Genomic DNA, 22,618 nt, shown 5'->3' on the forward strand with positions numbered 1-22,618 from the left:
AGTTCCCCTGGTCTGATGTTATGAATCCGAGATTAGACTGAAGAAGGGTCTCGACCCGAAACGTCACCCATTCCTTCTCTCCAGAGATGCTGCCTGTCCCCCTGAGTCACTCCAGCGTTTTTGTGTCTGTCTTCAGTTTAATCCGGCATCTGCAGTTCCTTCCTACACAATGAAACCAAGAGACGGTTTCCGTCTAAGATCAACGTGTAACATGAATGACAATTGGGATTTATCGTGCTTTCAACTTTGATGAAAATGCCACCTGATCCTTTAACTCATTTCCCTTCTCCAGTTCAGTTTATTGTCACGTGTACCGAGGTACAGTGAAAAGCTTTTGTTGCGCGCTAACCAGTCAGCGGAAAGACAATACATGATTACAATCGAGCCGTCCACAGTGAACAGATACAGGATAAGGGAATAACGTTCAGTGCAAGGTAAAGACAGTAAAGTCCGATCACGGATAGTCCGAGGGTCACCAATGAGGTAGATAGTAGTTCAGCACTGCTCTCTGGTTGTGGTAGGATGGTTCAGTTGCCTGATAACAGCCGGGAAGAAACTGTCCCTGAATCTGGAGGTGTGCGTTTTCACACTTCTGTACCTCTTGCCCGGTGGGAGAGGGGAGAAGAGGGAGTGGCCGGGGTGAGACTGGTCCTTGATTATGCTGAAGATAGACACAAAAAGCTGGAGTAACTCAGCGGATCAGGCAGCATCTGTGGAGAACATTGATAGGTGACGTTTCACAGAGTGCTGGAGTAACTCAGCAGCTCTGGAGAGAAGGAATGGGTGGCGTTTCGGGTCGAGACCCTTCTTCAGACTTCAGGTTATGCTGAGGCAGCGTGAGGTGTAGATGGGGTCAGTCCTCAGCCGCATCCTGCAGTTACAAACAGTTTCTGCTCCAGGTTTGCTGCATTTCCTGCACCAAGTAATTTCCTGTCAACAGCAGATAAAGTCATGTGACATTCCTTCTGACCTGCCTCACAAGATAACATAGAAAACCACCAGAATAGATTGAGACCACTGTGAGTTTTCCTTAAGTTACGAAAGGACTTATGTTGTCAAGCTGGAAAGGGCATGGAGAAACGTGTAGGAAGGAACTGCAGATGCTGGTTTAAACTGAAGATAGACACAGAGTGCTGGAGTAACTCAGCGGGTCAGGCAGCATCTCTGGAGAACATGGATAGGTGACGTTTCACTGAGTGCTGGAGTAACTCAGCGGGTCAGGCAGCTTCTCAGGAGAGAAGGAATGGGTGACGTTTCGGGTCGAGACCCTTCAGCCTGAATGCTTTGGAATGTAGTTACAAAAGAAAGCCATCTTTGTAAAGAATAATGTAAGGAAGTGGTTTACGGGCACTATTATACTATTGGAATTACAATGTACAGTGCAGGAAATCAACAGCACATGGAAAGGAATGAAGGTTTTGGATGTCAGGAAGATTGTTTGACGCTGCTGGGGTATGTCAGAGGCAACAGACGCTCAGTCTGAGCCCAGTGTCTGACCTCACTCCCAACAACAATGGGCCTGACTTTGCAAACGCATTTTGCCAACTGGCTGGAATCTTCCTTTGTGAGGCTGATCCTAAATATAAACGATGAGTCAGGCTTTCTCAGAAGTCAAAGGTAGACACAAAATGCTGGAGTAACTCTGGGTCAGGCAGCATCTCTGGAGAGAGGGAATGGGTGACCCATCTTCTGATTGAACTCAGACTTTGGTTTGAAGAAGGGTCCCAACCCGAAACGTCACCCATTCCTTCTCTCCAGAGATGCTGCCTGTCCCGCTGAGTTACTCCAGCATTGTGTGTCTATCTTCGGTTTAAAACCAGTTCCTTCCTGTAAGGGAATAACGTTTAGTGCAAGGTAAAGCCGGCAAAGTCCGATCAAGGATAATCCGATAGGTTTTCAGGACCGCAACGAGCATTTTATGTGGGAATCTGAAAGCAGGAACGGGGTACTGATTGTGGATGATCAGCCATAGAAACATAGAAACATAAAAAATAGGTGCAGGAGGTGGCCATTCGGCCCTTCGAGCCAGCACCGCCATTCATTGTGATCATGGCTGATCATCCCCAATCAATAACCTGTGCCTGCCTTCTCCCCATATCCCTTGACTCCACCACCCCCTAGAGCTCTATCTAACTCATCATCATATTACATTTTATTTGATGTGGCTGTGTGTCTTGTGGTTTTTCACTCAGCCTGGCTGTATGGTGACTCAAATTTCACTGTACCTTAAATGGCACATTTTTAAAAGATTTTTTTAGAGATACAGTGCAGAAACAGGCCCTTCGGCCCACCGGGTCCGTGCCGCCCAGCGATCCCCGCACACTAACTGTCCTACACCCACTAGGGACAATTTTTACATTTACCCAGCAAATTAACCTACAAACCTGCACGTCTTTGGAGACGTACATGTGGCAATAAATTGATCTTGAAATCTTGACTGTTGAATGGCTGGCAGGGCCACAGGGCCACAGGGCCTACCTACTCCTGCACCTATTGTCGATGTTTCTCTCTGTGCCTGATCTCCGTCGTGTGGTTTGTTTCTCTCGAGCAGCCTCTCCCCTCAGCCAGAGGAGCACAAAGCAGCCGGCCGAGATCTCCACACCCTCCCCATCCAACAGCCCGCAACACATCGCCAGCTGGCACAGCGGGTAAGTCACCGTCTCTCTGCCCGCCCTCATTACCCGCAGAGAGCTCCAGTCTTGTTTAGTTCCACGTGGTTTTGTTCACTTCCCTGTGGTTTAAGTGTTTTATCATCAGATGTCCCAGGGTGTGTGTGTCAGGGGGTTATGGGGAGAAGGCAGGAGAATGGGGTTAGGAGGGAGGGGTAGATCAGCCATGATTGAATGGCGGAGTGGGCTTGATGGGCCGAATGGCCTAATTCTGCTCCTATTCCATATGACCTGATAGAACAATGACATTCTCACAGTGCAGTATAACAGAATGTGTGAACATAGTACATAGTACACAGGATAATAAACGGGAGGGAAAAACGTTCAGTGTGTGTATATATACACACACACACACACACACACACACACACACACATATATATATATATATACATGGACATGCACACACACACACACACACACACACACAGACACACAAAACAAACAATAATAGTCTATGTAGTTCGGAGCTTATTTGAGGTTGCAGCGTTCAACAGCCTGATGGTTGCTGGGAAAAAGCTGTTCTTGAACCTGGAGGTCACGGTTTTCAGGCTCCTGTACCTTCTTCCCCATGGTAGCAGCGAGATAGGAGTGTGGCCAGGGTGGTGTGGGTCAGTGAGAGTGTGGCCAGGGTGGTGTGGGTCAGTGAGAGTGTGGCCAGGGTGGTGTGGGTCAGTGAGAGTGTGGCCAGGGTGGTGTGGGTCAGTGAGAGTGTGGCCAGGGTGGTGTGGGTCAGTGAGAGTGTGGCCAGGGTGGTGTGGGTCAGTGAGAGTGTGGCCAGGGTGGTGTGGGTCAGTGAGTGTGTGGCCAGGGTGGTGTGGGTCAGTGAGAGTGTGGCCAGGGTGGTGTGGGTCAGTGAGAGTGTGGCCAGGGTGGTGTGGGTCAGTGAGAGTGTGGCCAGGGTGGTGTGGGTCAGTGAGAGTGTGGCCAGGGTGGTGTGGGTCAGTGAGTGTGTGGCCAGGGTGGTGTGGGTCAGTGAGTGTGTGGCCAGGGTGGTGTGGGTCAGTGAGAGTGTGGCCAGGGTGGTGTGGGTCAGTGAGAGTGTGGCCAGGGTGGTGTGGGTCAGTGAGAGTGTGGCCAGGGTGGTGTGGGTCAGTGAGAGTGTGGCCAGGGTGGTGTGGGTCAGTGAGAGTGTGGCCAGGGTGGTGTGGGTCAGTGAGAGTGTGGCCAGGGTGGTGTGGGTCTCTGATGATGCTGGCTGCCATTTTGAGGCAGCGCCTCCTGTAGATCCCTTCGATGGTGGGGGTGGTGGTGATAGTTTAGTTCTGTTTGGTTTAGTTTACTTCCGCATCATCATTCAAGATACCGTTAGACGGGTACAAGGATAGGACAGGTTTAGAGGGATATGGGCCAAACGCAGGCAGGTGGGACTAGTGTAGATGGGGCATGTTGGCCGGTGTGGGCAGGTGGGACTAGTGTAGATGGGGCATGTTGGTCGGTGTGGGCAGGTGGGACTAGTGTAGATGGGGCATGTTGGCCGGTGTGGGCAGGTGGGACTAGTGTAGATGGGGCATGTTGGTCAGTGTGGGCAAGTTTGGCCGATGGGCCTGTTTCCACGCATCGGTGGTGAATCTGTGGGATTCGTTGCCACAGACGGCTGTGGAGTCACAAGTCAGTGGATATTTTGAAGGCGGAGATAGATAGATTGTTGATTAGTGCGGGTGTCAGGGGTTATGGGGAGAAGGCAGGAGAATGGGGTTAGGAGAGTGAGATAAATCAGCCATGATTGGATGGTGGAGTAGACTCGATGGGCCGAGTGGCCTAATTCTGCTCCTATCCCTTATGAACATAATAATAATGATTGATAATAATCATATATATTTCATTAATATTCACATTAATCACACAATAATGTGGATTATTGTATGTACATAATAGTATGCGTATTATTGGAGTATTATAATTTATTAAATAATGTTACACTGATTATTATACAGATAATAACAATATTGTGTTCAACATTCCTCTTGGTTTTAGACAATAGACAATAGGTGCAGGAGGAGGCCATTCGGCTCTTCGAGCCAGCACCGCCATTCAATGTGATCATGGCTGATCATTCTCAATCAGTACCCCGTTCCTGCCTTCTCCCCATACCCCCTGACTCCGCTATCCTTAAGAGCTCTATCTAGCTCTCTCTTGAATGCATTCAGAGAATTGGCAGAGAATTCCACAGATTCACAACTCTCTGACTGAAAAAGTTTTTCCTCATCTCCGTTCTAAATGGCCTACCCCTTATTCTCAAACTGTGGCCCCTGGTTCTGGACTCCCCCAACATTGGGAACATGTTTCCTGCCTCTAACGTGTCCAACCCCTTAATAATCTTATATGTTTCGATAAGATCCCCTCTCATCCTTCTAAATTCCAGTGTATACTAGCCTAGTCGCTCCAGTCTTTCAACATATGATAGTTCCGCCATTCCGGGAATTAACCTAGTAAACCTACGCTGCACGCCCTCAATAGCAAGAATATCCTTCCTCAAATTTGGAGACCAAAACTGCACACAGTACTCCAGGTGCGGTCTCACTAGGGCCCTGTACAACTGCAGAAGGACCTCTTTGCTCCTATACTCAACTCCTCTTGTTATGAAGGCCAACATTCCATTGGCTTTCTTCACTGCCTGCTGTAGCTGCATGCTTCCTTTCAGTGACTGATGCACTAGGACACCCAGATCTCGTTATACATCCCCTTTTCCGAACTTTCACTGTTCTATTGAGCGTGCAAGGTGGGGTCTAAACAGACTGTGTTGCTTTTCACTTAGTCTGGCTGTATGGTAACTCAAATTTCACTGTACCTTAATTGGTACATGTGACAATAAATTGACCTTGAAAGTTGGGTTATTGGGCTACTGTACTAGTTTCTGATCATCTCCACACTGAAAGATTTGCATCACCAGCTTTAGGTTCTGGTTTATAATTGTCACGTGTACCGAGGTACAGTGAAAAGCTTTGTATTGCACGCCGTCCAAACAGATCAGATGACACCGTACATAAATACAGCCAGACCAAGCTCGAGTGCAACAGGTAGAGCAAGGTGGAAGAAGATACAGAGTGCAGGATATAGTTCTCAGCATGGTCGCGTGGATGATTAACGTACTGTAGTTTGTGGAAGTTTGCTCCCCTGAGACCAGCTCACAAGCACTATCCGACACACGATGGACAGTTTTATTGGTTCTCCATGTTCACGGAGCCTTCGAATCACCTTGGAAAATAACACGTATGATTTTAATCACAGGAATTGCTACGCTGGGAAACCTTTCTTTGGACATCTCCAGGATCACATTTGTTTACGTTTATTCGTGTCACATGTACAGTGAAAAGCTTCGTTTTTCTTGCTATCAAATCAGATCAGATAATACTATATATATAAATACAATCAGGTCAAACTCCAGTACAACAGGTAGAACAGGGCAAGAAGTGCAGAATATAGTTCTCAGCAACGTAGCGCATCAGTTCCACAGGCAAAGTCCAATGTCTGCAATGGAGTAGAGGTGAATCGGACAGTACCGTAGCTTATGGAAGGGCCGTTCAGAAGCCTGATAACAGAGGGGAAGAAGCTGTTGCTGAGTCTTGTGGTGCGCGCTTTCATGCTTTCACGCTCAACCTTCTGCCGGGCGGGAGCGGGGAGAGAGCAAGGCAAGGACAGGTGCTTCTGACTCAACTTTCTAACCCTGGGTTTGGACTAACCTTTTCTTTACCTTTCATCTTCTCACTAATATTCGTTCTTACCTGCTCCTCTCTCGTCTGCTCTACTCTAGAGAGACAACAGAAAGCAGCACACCTTACGATGAGCAGAGTCGATCGCCAAGCCACCAAAACCCAGTAAAGTAGAGGTACGCCAAGAATCAGTGTTGTGGTGATCCCCCCCCCCCCTCGCCCTGCTCTCCCCCCTCCTCCTCCTGCAGTCTCTCTGTGATTTCTTTAGTTTAGTTTAGAGATGTAGTGCCGACCAGCGATCCCTGCACACTAACACACACTATCCTACACACACACACACACACACTGGGGACAATCTACATTTATACACCAAGCCAATTAACCCACAAACCTGCACGTCTTTGGAGTGTGGGAGGAAACCGAAGATCTCGGAGAAAACCCACGCAGGTCACGGGGAGAACGTACAAACTCCGTACAGACGGCACCCGTAGTCGGGATGGAACCCGGGTCTCTGGCGCTGTGAGGCAGCAGCTCTACCCGCTGCACCACCGTGCGCACTTTCAACAAACCACTTCAGTCAACTTTACATTAAAGCCGAGTCTTTGTGACAGAGATGGTATTTACGAGCTTCACCTTAAGTGGGGGATGGGTCTTTAGTTTATTAATATGATATGGTACTTTATTGGTACCGAGAAGTGAACGGCAGGATTGTGAAGTTAGTTGTTTAGTTAGTCAGTTTAGTTTATTGTCCTGTGTACTGAGGTACAGTGAAAAGCTTTTGTTGCGTGCTAACCAGTCAGCGGAAAGACAATACATGATGACAATCGAGCCGTCCACAGTGTACAGATACAGGATAAAGGGAATAACGTTTAGTGCAAGGTAAAGCCAGCAAAGTCCGATCAAGGATAGTCCGAGGGTCACCAATGAGGTAGATAGTAGTTCAGCACTGCTCTCTGGTTGTGGTAGGATAGTTCAGTTGCCTGATAACAGCCGGGAAGAAACTGTCCCTGAATCTGGAGGTGTGCGTTTTCACACTTCTGTACCTCTTGCCCGATGGGAGAGGGGAGAAGAGGGAGTGGCCGGGGTGAGACAGGTCCTTGATGATGCTGCTGGCCTTGCCGAGGCAGCGTGGGGTGGAGATGGGGTCAGTGGGAGGGAGGTTGGTTTGTGTGATGGTCTGGGCTGTGTCCACAACTCTGTGCGGTTTCTTTGCGGTCTCGGATGGAGCTGTGACTCTGGTGTTTTATCTCTGCAGGCCCTACCAGGACTCGTGCTTTGTGGACAGGCCCCTGTATTCGGATCTGGCCGATGTCCAGTGGTACAGCAACGACAGTACGAAGCCCGGGACTCTCGTCTGACCACAGAGACAGCTCCCAGCGATGAGCCTCGCATCCACAGTGACCGTCTCACTGGCCTCTCCCACTGCCTTACTCTCACACAGCCAGGCACACGAGCATCCACACGCATTCAAGTTACACAGACTGCACTCTCTCTCTAACACCCCCCCTCACCCTCTCTCCCCCCTCTCTCTCTAACTCTCCCCCCTCTCTCTCTAACTCTCCCCCTCACCTCCCTCTCCCCCTCTCTCTAACTCTCTCCCCTCTCTCGCTCTCTCTCTCTAACTCTCCCCCTCACCTCCCTCTCTCCCCCCTCTCTCTAACTCTCCCCCTCACCTCTCTCTCCCCCTCTCTCGCTCTCTCTCTCTAACTCTCCCCCTCATCTCTCTCTCTCTCTCTCTCTCTCTCTCTCTCTCTCTAACTCTCCCCCCTCTCTCTCATTCTCTAACTCTCTCTGCCTCTATCTCTCTACCTATCTATCTCTCCATCTTGCTACCTCTCTCCCTCATCTCTCTCTTTATCTATCTCTCTCACTCTCCACTCTTTATCCATTTTTCCATTGCCTCTCTCTGTCTCTCTTTTCTTTTTCACCTTCGCCCTTTATGTGGCGACTCTTTGCATACCTTGTGTGTGCAAAACAAAGAATATCTGTGACTTCACATGTGACAATAAGTATCATTCTCTCTCTCCCTCAAACTCTCACCCTCTCCCTGTCTCCCTCTCTGTCTAATCTTCATCCTCTCCCTCTCCCTCTTTCCTCTCTCCCTCACCTCTCTCCCTTTCTCTATCTCTCTACCTTTGTCATCTATCTATCAATCTATCTTTCTTTCTTTCCCTCTCTCTTTCCTCCCTCTATCTCCCTGTCTCTATCTCTCTCTCTCTATCTCTCTCCGTCTCTCTCTCTCTATCTCTCTCTCTGTCTATCTCTCTGTCTCTCTCTATCCCTCCTTCCTCCCTCTCCCTCTCAGGTAACCACGAGTCAAGATTTGTTTTTGGAAAGTTCTCCACCGCTGATATCAGTGAATGATTGCAGATTGCAGCCCAGGCCCTGAGACCCCCGTGTGATGGGGTCCCGTCTCCGGTGGGAACGACGTCCGCAGTTCCACACGTTGGGATTTGCCGGAGTTCCGTGAATATTACCAAAGACCAGCGGCGCCAGTGTGAGCGGGTCGGCCGCGGTCAGGGGGCTGCCTGTGGACAAGGGTGGTCAAGTGTGGACTGGTGGTCAAGTGCCGGCCGTGGTCAGCCTGTGGACAACCGTGAGGCCGTGGTCAGGGGGCTGCCTGTGGACAAGGGTGGTCGAGTGCCGGCTGTGGTCAGCCTGTGGACAACCCTGAGGCTGTGGTCAGGGGGCTGCCTGTGGACAAGGGTGGTCAAGTGCCAGCCGTGGTCAGCCTGTGGATGAGTGACTGAGTGCTGGCTGTGGTCAGGGGGCTGCCTGTTGGCGAGTGGTCAAGTGCCGGGTGCCACTTCCACCTACAACCTGACCGTGCAGCGGCCGGGCCGGGCTGGGCTGGGCCGGGCCGGGCCGGGCTGGGCGGCAAGCCGACCCACAGACGCTGGTCCTTACCTGGGCGGCCGATGTGGAATCTAACTGCAGTGCGAGAGGAGAGCGGGCTGAAGCTGCGGGCACGCACAGCGCCACAGGATGAGTCCGTCACACTAACCCAGCCCCAGGGCGCGGTGGAGATTCGCCGACTCTACCTGAAGCTAGGCCAATGTCACGTTAAAGCCGAGGGACCGAGCACAGGTTGGGCCTGACTGGACCGTCCCCAACACGGGGGGAGATACACACGCACAAAATAATCTGCAGGAGGAACTGCAGACGCTGGTTTACACCGAAGACAGACGCAAAGTGCTGGAGTGACTCAGCGGGACAGGCAGCATCTCTGGAGAGAAGGAATGGGTGACGTTTCTGGCCGAGACCCTTCTTCAGACTGTACTTCAATGATCCGTACCTGCCTGAGTTGGGGGGGGATTGGTTTTACAGCACAATATCCAACTCAGCCACACATTCCCCTCACAGAGGCTTGGCTGAGTAACGGGGCAAGACCCGCCACCATTGTCCACCTTCGGAATGCCTCTCCACAAGTACATTCCCACGAACGTGCTCATCAGAAATAACAGTGGCTGGAAAGCCTGGCGGACTGAGTCTCCGTGTGTGATCACGATTCCCAGGGAGGTCGCAGTTACAGACACAGAACTTCCTCCCCCTTCTCTCTCTCCCTCCTCCCCCCCTCTCTCCCTCTCTGCCTCCTTCCCTCCCTCTCTCCCTCCCTACCATCCTCCCTCTCTCTCTCTCCCTTTCTACCTCCTTCCCTCCCTCTCTCTCCATTTCCCTCTCTCTCCCTTCCCCTCCCACTCTCCCTCTCTCCTTTCCTCCCTCTCTCCCCCTCTGCCTCCTTCCCTCCCTCTCTCCCCCTCCTCCTCTCTCCCTCCCCCTCCTCTCTCCCTCCCATCCTCCCTCTCTCTCTGCCTCCTTCCCTCTCTCTCCCACCCCCCCCCCCCTCCCCCTCCATCTCCCCCTCTCTCTCTGTCAGTGTGAGATTCCCACATAAGTGCATGTCAGTACTGGTGGACACTGTGCACAAGGGGGAGTATTCAGGCAGTGTCGCGGTGTGTGGTCTTCCGGTGAGGATGGATTGCAGAAAACCAGACACCATTGTGTGTGTTTTTTTTCTCTCCCTCTCTCTTCGGGAGAGGCTGAGAGGGGATTTGGGTGGAAGTTAAAAGAGAGGCCAGCATCCTGAGAAGGCAATCGTAGTGGGGTGAATTATTCTCCAACTCTCAGTTAAAGTTACCATTGTGGAAAATGTTAAAAGTTCCAATATGTTTTATAAATCAGTATTAGTTTAGTTTGGACTTAGACCGTCTCTTTTCAGGTGCTAATGCAAAAGACATTTACCACTAGATTAGTTGTAGGGTTTAAAATCTATAAACGTCAATAGTTTTTTGACAAGTTGTGTAAATTAAAAACAATGTAGTTAAAATAAATCCAGTAGATTGCAGCCTGAAATGACTGTAGATTCTTAAAAAGCATGTAAAATGTCTGTTTCTTTTTACCCTTCTGTTTTTTGTTCGATTTTAATCACAAGAGGACTGACTGTACGGTGTAGAAAGAGTGGGATTGTGAGATTCTGCTATTAATTTATTGTGTTTTGTATTGAGGATTTGTATAGTACCTTTACATTTTGCAGAAGTTGTTGTTCCTAAAATGAGGCATTTTCAAGATAATGATTCCAGTGACCCTTGAAATTAACAGAATAAATTATTACTGTATGTGACCAGAATGGAGCGCTTATCTTGGGCAACAGTCTCACAGGAGGGCAGAGGGAAGGCATTCTTCATTAGCCCTGTCGGAAAGAACTGCAGACGCCGGTTCAAATCGAAGGTAGACACAGAACGCTGGAGTAACTCAGCGGGTCAGGCAGGCAGCATCTCTGGAGAGAAGGAATGGGTGACGTCTCAGACTGAAGGAGGGTCTCCACCTGAGACCGGGCCTGTCCCTTCTCTCCAGAGATGCTGCCTGCCTGACCCGCTGAGCTACTCCAGCATTCTGTGTCTCTACCTTCTCCCTTAGCTGCATGAGTTCTTGCCCTGGTCTTGCAGTTGGAAGTTCTCACTTGTGACGGTGCCATGGATGTGAGACTCCATCAGGAGCGGTGTGGCGGGAACCTCTTGCCCAATGGGAGAGGGGAGAAGAGGGAGTGACCGGGGGTGAGACTAGTCCTTGATTATGCTGCTGGCCTTGCCGAGGCAGCATGAGGTGGAGATGGAGTCGGTGGAAGGGAGGCTGGTCTGTGCGATGGTCTGGGCTGCGTCCACAATGTAACTCTAAACTAAACTAAACATGATAACAGACACAGAGTGCTGGAGTAACTCAGCGGGTCAGGCAGCATCTGTGGAGAACATGGATGGGTGACGTTTCAGAGTGCTGGAGTAACTCAGAGGGTCAGGCAGCATCTGTGGCGAGAAGGAATGGATGACGTTTCGGGTCGAGACCCTTCAGGCTGATCTATGATGACTATGTGACAATTTATCACATCTGCCTCGTTTTTCCATTTAAATCGGATAAAGGGCTGGAATTCAATTCAGAAAATAAACAGTGTGGTTTTAGTTCCGAGACCACACACAGGATTCTGCAGCTTAGCAATCTGGTGGTTACACTGAACTGTGAGAACACTCAGAAACACCAGCACACACAATGCAGTCATGCTTGGAGAGCAGTCTCTCAATTATCATTCAATCCCATTGTTTCAATTGGTATCTGTCAATGGGGTTGGAGAAACAAGGAACTACAGGTGCTGGTTTACAAATTAAAAAGACAGAATGCTGGAGTAACTCAGCGGGTCAGGCAGCATCTCTGTGGAGAACATGGATAGGTGACGTTTCACAGAGTGCTGGAGTAACTCAGCGGGTCAGGCAGCATCTCTGGAGAGAAGGAATGGGTGACGTTTCGGGTCGAGACCCTTCTTCAGACTGAGACTCAACCCGAAACGTCAGCCATTCCTTCTCTCCAGAGATGCCACTTGTCTGATGGTTAATTGCACCATATCTCCATTCCAAAACCGCAGCCAATTGGCCAAAAAGATGTTTTATATCACTTAATGAATATAATATTGAGCGGGAGGTGACATGAGGAAAATCAATCTTTGCACAGCATGTGGTTACGATTTGGGATTCAACTCTCAAACAGCAGGTTCAACTGTAACCCAACGGGGAACTGGGTAAGTGCTTTGGAAACGATCCTGTGATCATGATCACGTTGCAGCTGCACAAGGAGTTGGTGAGACAAGACCACACGTGGAGACACTGAGCACAGTTCTGTTGTTTAGTTCAATGTCATGTGTACCGAGGTACAGTGAGAAGCTTTTGTTGCGTGCTAACCAGTCAGCGGAAAGACAATACATGATTACAATCGAGCCGTCCACAGTGTACAGATACAGGATAAGGGAATAACGTTTAGTGCAAGGTAAAGCCAGTAAAGTCCAGTCAAGGATAGTCCGAGGGTCACCAATGAGGTAGATAGTAGTTCAGCACTGCTCTCTGGTTGTGGTAGGATGGTTCAGTTGGCTGATAACAGCTGGGAAGAAACTGTCCCTGAATCTGGAGGGGTGTGACGTCACCTTGTCCCGTATTTGGGAGTGAGGAAGTTGGCACCCCTAGGTAGAGGTGGATGGGCCTGGTTTATTACTCCACATGCACAGAGTGCCAACTACAGATCACAGGGTGCCTGTTCACGTATGACTTTCCCTGCAAACTTTGAGCTTATTTCAGCTGTGTGAATAAAGCTGCAGGAGGTCGTTATAGTTAGTGGAAGGCATGAAGGAAGGAAGTCACATTCACAAGCTCCAGGACCTTACTCCCATCACCAGGCACACCAAGTAAATCTTGTGTGATGTCAGCTGTGTCCTGGCCTCTGTATCTCGAGCACAATCCCCCCCCAAACATAGGCTTTTATTCCTCGAAAACTTAGAAGAAAGAGGTGATCTCACTGAGAAACACAACATTCTGAAAGGCACGTGCAAGAATGAACTGCAGACGCTGGTTTAAACCGAAGATAGGCACAGAAACGCTGGAGTATCTCAGCGGGTCAGACAGCCAACATCTCTGGAGAGAAGGAATGGGTGACGTTTCAGGTCGAAACCCAACTTCAGACTGAAACGTCACCCATCCTTTCTCTCCAGAGATGCTGCCTGTCCCGCTGAGTTACTCCAGCATTTTGTGTCTGTCTTCTGAAAGGATTGCCAGGTTCGAAGGTGGAGAGGTCGTTTCCAGAGCTACAATCAGAAGCACAGGCTGGGGTTAAGGGGACAGCCATTTTGTAGAAATACAGCGGTAGAGTTGCTACAGCGCCAGGGACCCGGGTTCCATCCTGACTACGGGTGCTGTCTGTACGGAGTTTGCACGTTCTCCCCGTGGCCTGCGTGGGATTTCTCCGGGTGCGCCGGTTTCATCCCACACTCCAAAGACGTACAGGTTTTTAGGTTAATTGGCGTGGTATGAATGTAAATTGTCCCTAGTGTGCGTAGGATAGCGTTGCTGTGCGGGGATCGCTGGTCGGCGTGGACTCAGTGGGCCGAAGGGCCAGTTTCCGCGCTGTATCTCTAAACTAAACTAGACAGGTTTGCAAACGTTTGCATTGCTCTGTTTCAGGGCCTGTGGGCGCTGAGAGCTCGAGCACGTTTTAGTTTCGTTTATTGTCACGAGGTGCCGAGGTTCAGCAGAGAGCCTTTGTTCACTTGCTATCCAGTCAAGAAAAGACTATCCATGGATACGATCAATCCGCCCACAGTTTAGTTGTCCAGTAATCAGAAGAGGAACTGTGAGGAAGAGTCAAGAGCCAAGTGTTTTAGTGTTAAATGTCCCTAAACGGAACAATGAAACTCTCACTTGCAGCAGCACAACAGAATATGTAAACATAGTACACTGCAGACACCATTACAAACACAAAGCGTTTGTGTGTGTTAGAAGGATGAGAGGTGATCTTATTGAAACACATAAGATTATTAAGGGATTGGACACGTTCGAGGCAGGAAACATGTTCCCGATGTTGGGGGAGTCCAGAACCAGGGACCACAGTTTAAGAATAAGGAGTTGGCCAATTAGAACTGAGATGAGGAAAAAACCTTTCACCCAGAGAGTTGTAAATCTGTGGAATTCTCTGCCTCAGAAGGCAGTGGAGGCCAATTCACTGGATGTTTTCAAGAGAGTTAGATAGAGCTCTTAAAGATAGCGGAGTCAAGGGATATGGGGAGAAGGCAGGAACGGGGTACTGATTGTGGATGATCAGCCATGATCATATTGAATGGCGGTGCTGGCTCGAAGGGCCAAATGGCCTCCTGCACCTATCTTCTATGTTTCCTGCTCCTAATCTGGCTGCGCAGCGGTAGAGTTGCTGCCTTACAGCGAATGCAGCACCGGAGACTCAGGTTCGATCCTGACTACGGGTGCTGTCTGTACGGAGTTTGTACGTTCTCCCCGTGACCTGCGTGGGTTTTCTCCGAGATCTTCGGTTTCCTCCCACACTCCAAAGACGTACAGGTATGTAGGTTAATTGGCTGGGTAAATGTAAACATTGTCCCTAGTGTGTGTAGGATAGTGTTAATGTGCGGGGATCGCTGGGCGGCGCGGACTCGGTGGGCCGAAGGGCCTGTTTCCGCGCTGTATCTCTAAATCTAAAAATCTTAATTACAATTGGCACTTGAAACCAGAAATAAGTCAATAAACAGCTGACTTTTCCCACTGCACACGAAAGAGGGATGGATCAATCTTTCACGAGCAGCTTTGAGGACACTTTACACTGCGGAGATTTGAATCAATGGTGATTTTTCATAAAGGATTAGGCTTGTTGGGGTTGTTAGCAACTGTGAGCACAGGCTTGTAAACTTGTGGCAATTACATGGCCCACACTTCAAGCTTATAAAAACGAATTACAAAAGCTTATAAAACAGTGTTCCATCTCTGAAGAATGCAAGTTAAAAGAAATGTTCTTGCAATCTCCACACTTGTGTCAGAACGCTGCCTGGATCAGGGGCCTCCAGCTACAGGGAGAGGTTGGACAGACTGGGGTTGTTTTCTCTGGAACGCCAGAGATTGAGGGGAGACCCTTCTTCAGACTGGTTAGGGATAAGGGAGACGAGATATAGACAGTGATGTAGAGAGATAAAGAACAATGAATGAAAGATGTGCAAAACAGTAACGATGATAAAGGAAACAGGCCATTGTTGGCTGCTTGTTGGGTGAGAACGAGAAGCTGGTGCGACTTGGGTGGGAGAGGGATGGAGAGAGAGGGAATGCCGGGGCTACCTGAAGTGAGAGAAATCAATATTCATACCACTGGGCTGTAAGCTGCCCAAGCAGGTCACGGGGAGAACGTGCAAACTCCGTACAGACAGCACCCGTAGTCGGGATCGAACCCGGGTCTCTGGCGCTGTGAGGCAGCAGCTCTACCCGCTGCACTTCTACAAATCTACAAAAGGTTTTAAACTTTTACCGCCGTTTTTAACTTTCTAACTTAACTTTTTAACAGCTCGTTCCAGATATATTCTATAAAAAACAAAAAGATAGGAAATAAAAGAACTGCCATCTGGGGATTCAGCGTGATAATCTAATTGCTCAGTACAAGAAGAAATTCCACGCCAGTGACCCGTGCTACAGGACGTCCACAAATAGCACGGCCTTCCACTACTGCTGACAATTTCCTATTGATTTTGTAATGATGCTAATACGAATGTTTGATTTAAACCTTGTTCCTAATTTTTATCATGTTACATGTTAGTTTAAATGTCTGGAAAAGTTATTGTGATTGCAAAAGCAGAGTAGTATACCACAAGAAATTACAGAGAGTTGTAGATGTAGCCCAGCCCATCACACACACCACACTCCCCACCATTGACTCCATCTACACTTCACGCTGCCTCGGGAAAGCAGCCGACATGATCAAAGACTTGTCCCATCCCGGCCATTCCTTCTTCTCCCCGCTCCCGTCCGGCAGAAGGTACAGAAGCTTGAAAGCGCGCACCACCAGACTCAGGGACAGCTTCTTCCCCTCTGTTATCAGGCTTCTGAACGGCCCTTCCATAAGCTAGGGTACTGTCCGATTCACCTCTACCCCATTGCGGACATTGGACTTTGTGGAACTGATGCGCTACAATGCTGAGAACTATATCCTGCACTCTGTATCTTCCCCTTTGCTCGACCTGTTGTACTTGAGTTTGACCTGATTGTATTTATATATAATTTTACCTGATTGACAGACACGAAATGCTGGAGTAACTCAGCGGGTCAGGCTGCATCTCTGGAGAGAAGGAATGGGTGACGTTTCGGGTCGAGACCCTTCTTCAGACTGGTTAGGGATAAGGGAGATGAGAGGTATAAACGGTGATGTTGAGAGATAAAGAACAATGAATGAAAGAAATGCAAAAAGGTGACGATGATAAAGGAATCAGGCTGTTGTTGGTTGTTTGTTGGGTGAGAACGAGAAGCTGGTGCGACTTGGGTGGGGGAGGGATGGGGAGAGAGGGAATGCCGGGGCTACCTGAAGTGAGAGAAATCAATGTTCATACCACTGGGCTGTAAGCTGCCCAAGCGAAATATGAAATGCTGTTCCTCCAATTTGCGTTTAGCCTCACTCTGACAATGGAGGAGACCGAGGACAGAAAGGGAACGGGAAGGAGAATTAAAGTGTTTAGCAACCAGGAGGTCAGGTAGGTTCAGGCGGACTGAGCGCACGTCTGATTGTCCAGTCTACGTCTGATTGTCCAGTCCAGTCTACCTGACTGGTCGGTCGGGTACCGACCGAGGTACAGTGAAAAGCTTCGCTTTGCATGCATTCCAAACCAATCAGGTAGACAGGACTGGACAACGTGGACTGGACAATTAGACGTGGACTGGACAATCAGGCATAGACTGGACAATCAGACGTAGACTGGACAATCAGGCATGGACTAGACAATAAGACGTAGACTGGACAATCAGGCATAGACTGGACAATCAGACGTAGACTGGACAATCAGGCATAGACTGGACAATCAGACGTAGACTGGACAATCAGACATAGACTGGACAATCAGGCATAGACTGGACAATCAGACATAGACTGGACAATCAGGCATAGACTGGACAATCAGACATAGACTGGACAATCAGACATAGACTGGACAATCAGGCATAGACTGGACAATCAGACATAGACTGGACAATCAGGCATAGACTGGACAATCAGACATAGACTGGACAATCAGACATAGACTGGACAATCAGGCATAGACTGGACAATCAGACGTAGACTGGACAATCAGACGTAGACTGGACAATCAGACATAGACTGGACAATCAGGCATAGACTGGACAATCAGACATAGACTGGACAATCAGGCATAGACTGGACAATCAGACGTAGACTGGACAATCAGACGTAGACTGGACAATCAGGCATAGACTGGACAATCAGACGTAGACTGGACAATCAGACGTAGACTGGACAATCAGAGGTGGACTGGACAATCAGGCATAGGCTGGACAATCAGACGTAGACTGGACAATCAGATGTGGACTGGACAATCAGACATAGACTGGACAATCAGACATAGACTGGACAATCAGACGTGGACTGGACAATCAGGTGTGGACTGGACAATCAGACATAGACTGGACAATCAGATGTGGACTGGACAATCAGACATAGACTGGACAATCAGACGTGGACTGGACAATCAGGTGTGGACTGGACAATCAGACATAGACTGGACAATCAGATGTGGACTGGACAATCAGACATAGACTGGACAATCAGACGTGGACTGGACAATCAGGTGTGGACTGGACAATCAGACAGACTGGACAATCAGATGTGGACTGGACAATCAGACATAGACTGGACAATCAAACGTAGACTGGACAATCAGGCATAGACTGGACAATCAGGTGTGGACTGGACAATCAGACATAGACTGGACAATCAGACGTGGACTGGACAATCAGATGTGGACTGGACAATCAGACGTGGACTGGACAATCAGGCATAGACTGGACAATCAGACGTGGACTGGACAATCAGACGGTCGCTCAGTCCGCCTGAACCTATCTGAATAAATCTAAACCTCATGATTAGATCAACACAAGTGGATGAACACCATCACAGGTTAACAGCTGAGTACAAGTGTACCAACAGCCACCCAGCTGTGCTTCTGCAAACATTATTTCTCTACGTGAAACATTCTGCTTCAATTTTATGTTAGCAGCCAAAATTCACAGGATGGAGTCCCAGGAGTCTTTCAACATAAACGAAGCAAAGTCAATATTTGGGGATAATTTTGACACCCGGCGTGATATTCTTGATTTACTGAACCTCTTTTTGCAGTGACTTTTATGTCCAATTATTGACATTAACTTTTTTATCACTGTATATAATGTTTGACCTTGGAAATCCATCTTTCCATTGGAGTTGTTTGTTTAGAAGTAGGGGTGGCACAGCGGTGCAGCGGGTAGAGCTGCTGCCTCACAGCGCCAGAGACCCGGGTTCCATCCTGACTACGGGCGCTGTCTGTACGGAGCTTGCACGTTCTCCCTGTGACCTGCGTGGGTTTTCTCCGGGTGCTCTGGTTTCTTCCCACACTCCAAAACCAGGGGCCACAGTCTAAGAATAAAGGGGAGACCATTTAAAACTGAGATGAGAAAAAACCTTTTCACCCAGAGAGTTGTGAATTTGTGGAATTCTCTGCCACAGAAGGTAGTGGAGGCCAATTCACTGGATGAATTTAAAAGAGAGTTATGTAGGAAAATAACTGCAGATGCTGGTACAAATTGAAGGTATCACAAAGAGCTGGAGTAACAGCGGGTCAGGGAGCAACTCAGGAGAGAAGGAATGGGTGACGTTTCGGGTCGAGATCCTTCTTCAGACTGAAGAGGGTCTCGACCCGGAACATCACCCATTCCTTCTCTCCTGAGATGCTGCCTGGCCCGCTGAGTTACTCCAGCTCTTTGTGATACCTTAAAAGAGAGTTAGATAGAGCTCTAGGGGCTGGTGGAATCAAGGGATGTAGGGAGAAGGCAGGCACGGGTTACTGATTGTGGATGATCAGCCATGATCACAATGAATGGCGGTGCTGGCTCGAAGGGCCGAATGGCCTCCTCCAGCACCTATTTTCTTATATAATACATTTGGCATCTTACCAGTTCATTAAACCTCACCAAGGCAGAACATGATTGACTTTACTTGTGTGTTCACTGGCACTTTAAGCGATTACCTTGAGCATGCGGAATGCTCATCCTGCAGATCCAGAAACTAAATCGACCTATTGAAGGTATTTAATCACAAAATGCTGGAGTAACTCAGCAGGTCAGGCATCATCTCAGGAGAGAAGGAATAGGTGACGTTTCGGGTCGAGACCCTTCTTCAGACGAAGAATGGTCTCTACCTGAAACGTCACCCATTCCTTCTCTCCCGAGATGCTGCCTGACCTGCTGAGTTACTCCAGCATTTTGTGATTAAATACCTTCGATTTGTACCAGCATCTGCAGTTATTTTCTTAAACTAAATCGACCTGGTTGGTGAGAGCAAGGCTGCCCAGCTTTTGTGATTTGGCCGTTAAATTTAACGAAGAAAATGGATTTGTGATAGAATGCAGCTAACAAAATACAATGTACCCGGAGACAATGTGGTGACTGCTACTGGCTTGAGATACGACAGGCAGCTGGAAACGGTTACAGGAATACTGTGGGAACATTCTCAGACTACCCTGGTTCCCAATGGCACCATTCCATAAATCGTTGCTGTATAGATTTATTGTCGCTTGGGACCGTTCCCATTAAAAATTAACTCATTTATCAAAGGTTAACTTAGCCGTTCCACTTTGCGGCACAATATTTATAAACTCACCCATGTTCCGCGTTGAGTTCCCTTAAATGAAAAAGATGGGGTCTCGACCCCGAAACGTCACCCATTCCTTCTCTCCACAGATGCTGCTTGACCCGCTGAGTTACTCCAGCACTCTGTGAAACGTCACCTATCTATGTTCTCCACAGATGCTGCCCGACCCGCTGTTACTCCAGCATTCTGTGAAATGTCACCTATCCATGTTCTCCAGAGATGCTGCCTGACCTGCTGAGTTACTCCAGCACTCTGTGAAACGTCACCCGTTCCTTCTCTCCAGAGATGCTGCCTGACCTGCTGAGTTACTCCAGCTTTTTGTGTCTACCTTCTCTGAAAAGAAACATTTAAATGCAAAAAAGTTTCCCATCAAAACTTCAAATCTGTCTTTTACTGTTTCTACTCTCCAACGTGATAAATTATTCCCCAACCCCCCCCCAACAGTCTAACTCTAATTTTGGAAGACGTGTGGAACTAACTCACATCTGTCACGAATTGCATGGATCTTACAGCACGGACCAAATGCACATACATGCAATAACTGCACATGTGTGACAGACACATCAATGCATTGAAAATATTAACAGACCCTTGAATTCCCTGTCCAATGTTATGTTAGAGAACTGGTATTTATACAGATGTTCTGCGGTCGGTACACATGACAATTCTGCTCTCGACTCCCTCTCTCTTGAACAGGACGTTAGTGAAAAAACATCATTAGAATTAAGGCGGTGGTGCAGCGGGTGGAGCTGCTGCCTCACATCGCCAGAGACCCGGGTTCCATCCTGACTACGGGTGCTGTCTGTACGGAGTTTGTACGTTCTCCCCGTGAAAGGGTTCAGAAAAGATTTACAAAGATGTTGACAGGACTAGATGGTGTCTCTATTTATTACCTGGAGCACAGGAGGATGAGGGGTGATCTTATAGAGGTGTACAAAATCATGAGAGGAATAGATTGGGTAGAAGATGCACAGTCTCTTGCCCAGAGTAGGGGAATCGAGGACCAGAGGACATAGCTTTAAGGTGAAGGGGAAAAGATTTAATAGGAATCCAAGGGGTAACTTTTTCATACAGAGGGTGGTGGGTGTACGGAACGAGCTGTTTAGGCTGGGACTGTCGCAACGTTTAAGAAACAGTTAGACAGGTACATGGATAGGACAGGTTTGGAGTGATATGGACCAAGTGCAGGCAAGTGGGACTAGTGTAGCTGGGACACGTTGGCCGGTATAGGTGCTGTATCACTCTACGACTCTATGACCTGTGTGGGTTTTCTCCGAGATCTTCGGTTTCCTCCCACACTCCAAAGACGTACAGGTTTGTAGGTTAATTGGCTTGGTGTTAGGGTAAATTGTCCCTAGTGTGCGTAAGGTAGTGTTAGTGTGCGGGGATCGCTGGTCGGCGCGGACTCGGTGGGCCGAAGGGCCTGTTTCCATGCTGTGTCTTTAAACTAAACTAGACTTGATGGGCCGAATTCTGCTCCTATGGCTTCTGAAGGCAAAACAAATCGAACACAGGTCTACGTCTATTGCCTTCTGAATCTTTGATCGCAGCCCCAGTGTGTTCCACCTTCAGTGACAATTTCAAGCACTTGCCACCAATGATGCCAAACTGAAGGCATGTGTAGTGCAGTTAGCATTTTGTCCTCAGTGTGTAGGGAGTGGATGCAAAAGTGGGATAACAGAGAACTAGTACGAACAGATGATCAATGGTCTGCACGGACCCGGTGGGCCGAAGGGCCTGTTTCCACGCTGTATCTCTAATCTAAACTAAGATGTACGCACCATGAATACATTTCTTCAGCAACATTGTAGGAGCCACATTACCAGCCAATGAGGGTTGTATTGTCGGTTAATGTGTCGGAAGGAACTGCAGGTGCTGGTTTAAACCGAAGATAGACACAAAAGTTTGGAGTAACTCAGCAGGGCAGGCAGCATCTCGAGAGAAGGAATGGGTGACGTTTCGGGTTGAGACCCTTCTTCAGATTGAAAGGAACAATGAAATTCTTACCTGGGTTTTCTCCGGGTGCTCCGGTTTCCTCCCACATCCCAAAGTCGTGCGGGTTTGTAGGTTAATCGGCCCCTCTGTAAATTGCCCCCTAGTGTGCAGGGAGTGGATGGGAAAGTGGGATAACGTAGAACTAGTGTGAATGGGTGATCGATGGTCGGCATGGACTCGGTGGGCCGAAGGGCCTGTTTCCGTGCTGCATCTTTCAGTCATCTCTTTGGAAACTTCAAAACGCACAGAATGGTGATGAAAGCAAGCTATCGCCAACCTGAGGGACTGCTGAAGATTTTACATCACCAAATAAAACATTTGTATAGAGATGATCATTTTACGATACGATACAAGTTCATTTATCCCAGGAGGGAAATTGATCTGCCAATAGTCATAAAACACAAAACACATGGAACATGAAATTAAAATGACGAGTGGAAAGGCTTGGGGGATGAGCAAAGATTGAGGGGGGGGGGGGGGGGGGGGGGGGGGGGTCAGTCTACCCCACGACAGAAGGGGGAGGGGGTTGTATAGTTTGATAGCCACAGGGAAGAAGGATCTCCTGTGGCGTTCTGTGCTGCATCTTGGTGG

At 48.7% G+C, this 22,618-nt stretch overlaps 1 protein-coding gene across 1 annotated transcript in view; it reads left to right on the plus strand.

Annotated features, from left to right (window-relative positions):
- The window catches only part of frmd4a (FERM domain containing 4A), a 79,563-nt gene extending 68,626 nt beyond the window's left edge, over window positions 1-10,937 (plus strand). Inside the window, exons 20-21 of the mRNA XM_078419378.1 lie at window positions 2,552-2,648; window positions 7,578-10,937. Of these exons, the coding sequence (XP_078275504.1) occupies window positions 2,552-2,648; window positions 7,578-7,680 (200 nt within the window). The 3' untranslated portion in view covers window positions 7,681-10,937. The remainder of the gene's footprint in view (window positions 1-2,551; window positions 2,649-7,577) is intronic.
- Window positions 10,938-22,618: the final 11,681 nt, after the last annotated feature.

Source organism: Rhinoraja longicauda, chromosome 23, assembly GCF_053455715.1.
Source record: "Rhinoraja longicauda isolate Sanriku21f chromosome 23, sRhiLon1.1, whole genome shotgun sequence".
Lineage (NCBI taxonomy): Eukaryota > Metazoa > Chordata > Chondrichthyes > Rajiformes > Arhynchobatidae > Rhinoraja > Rhinoraja longicauda.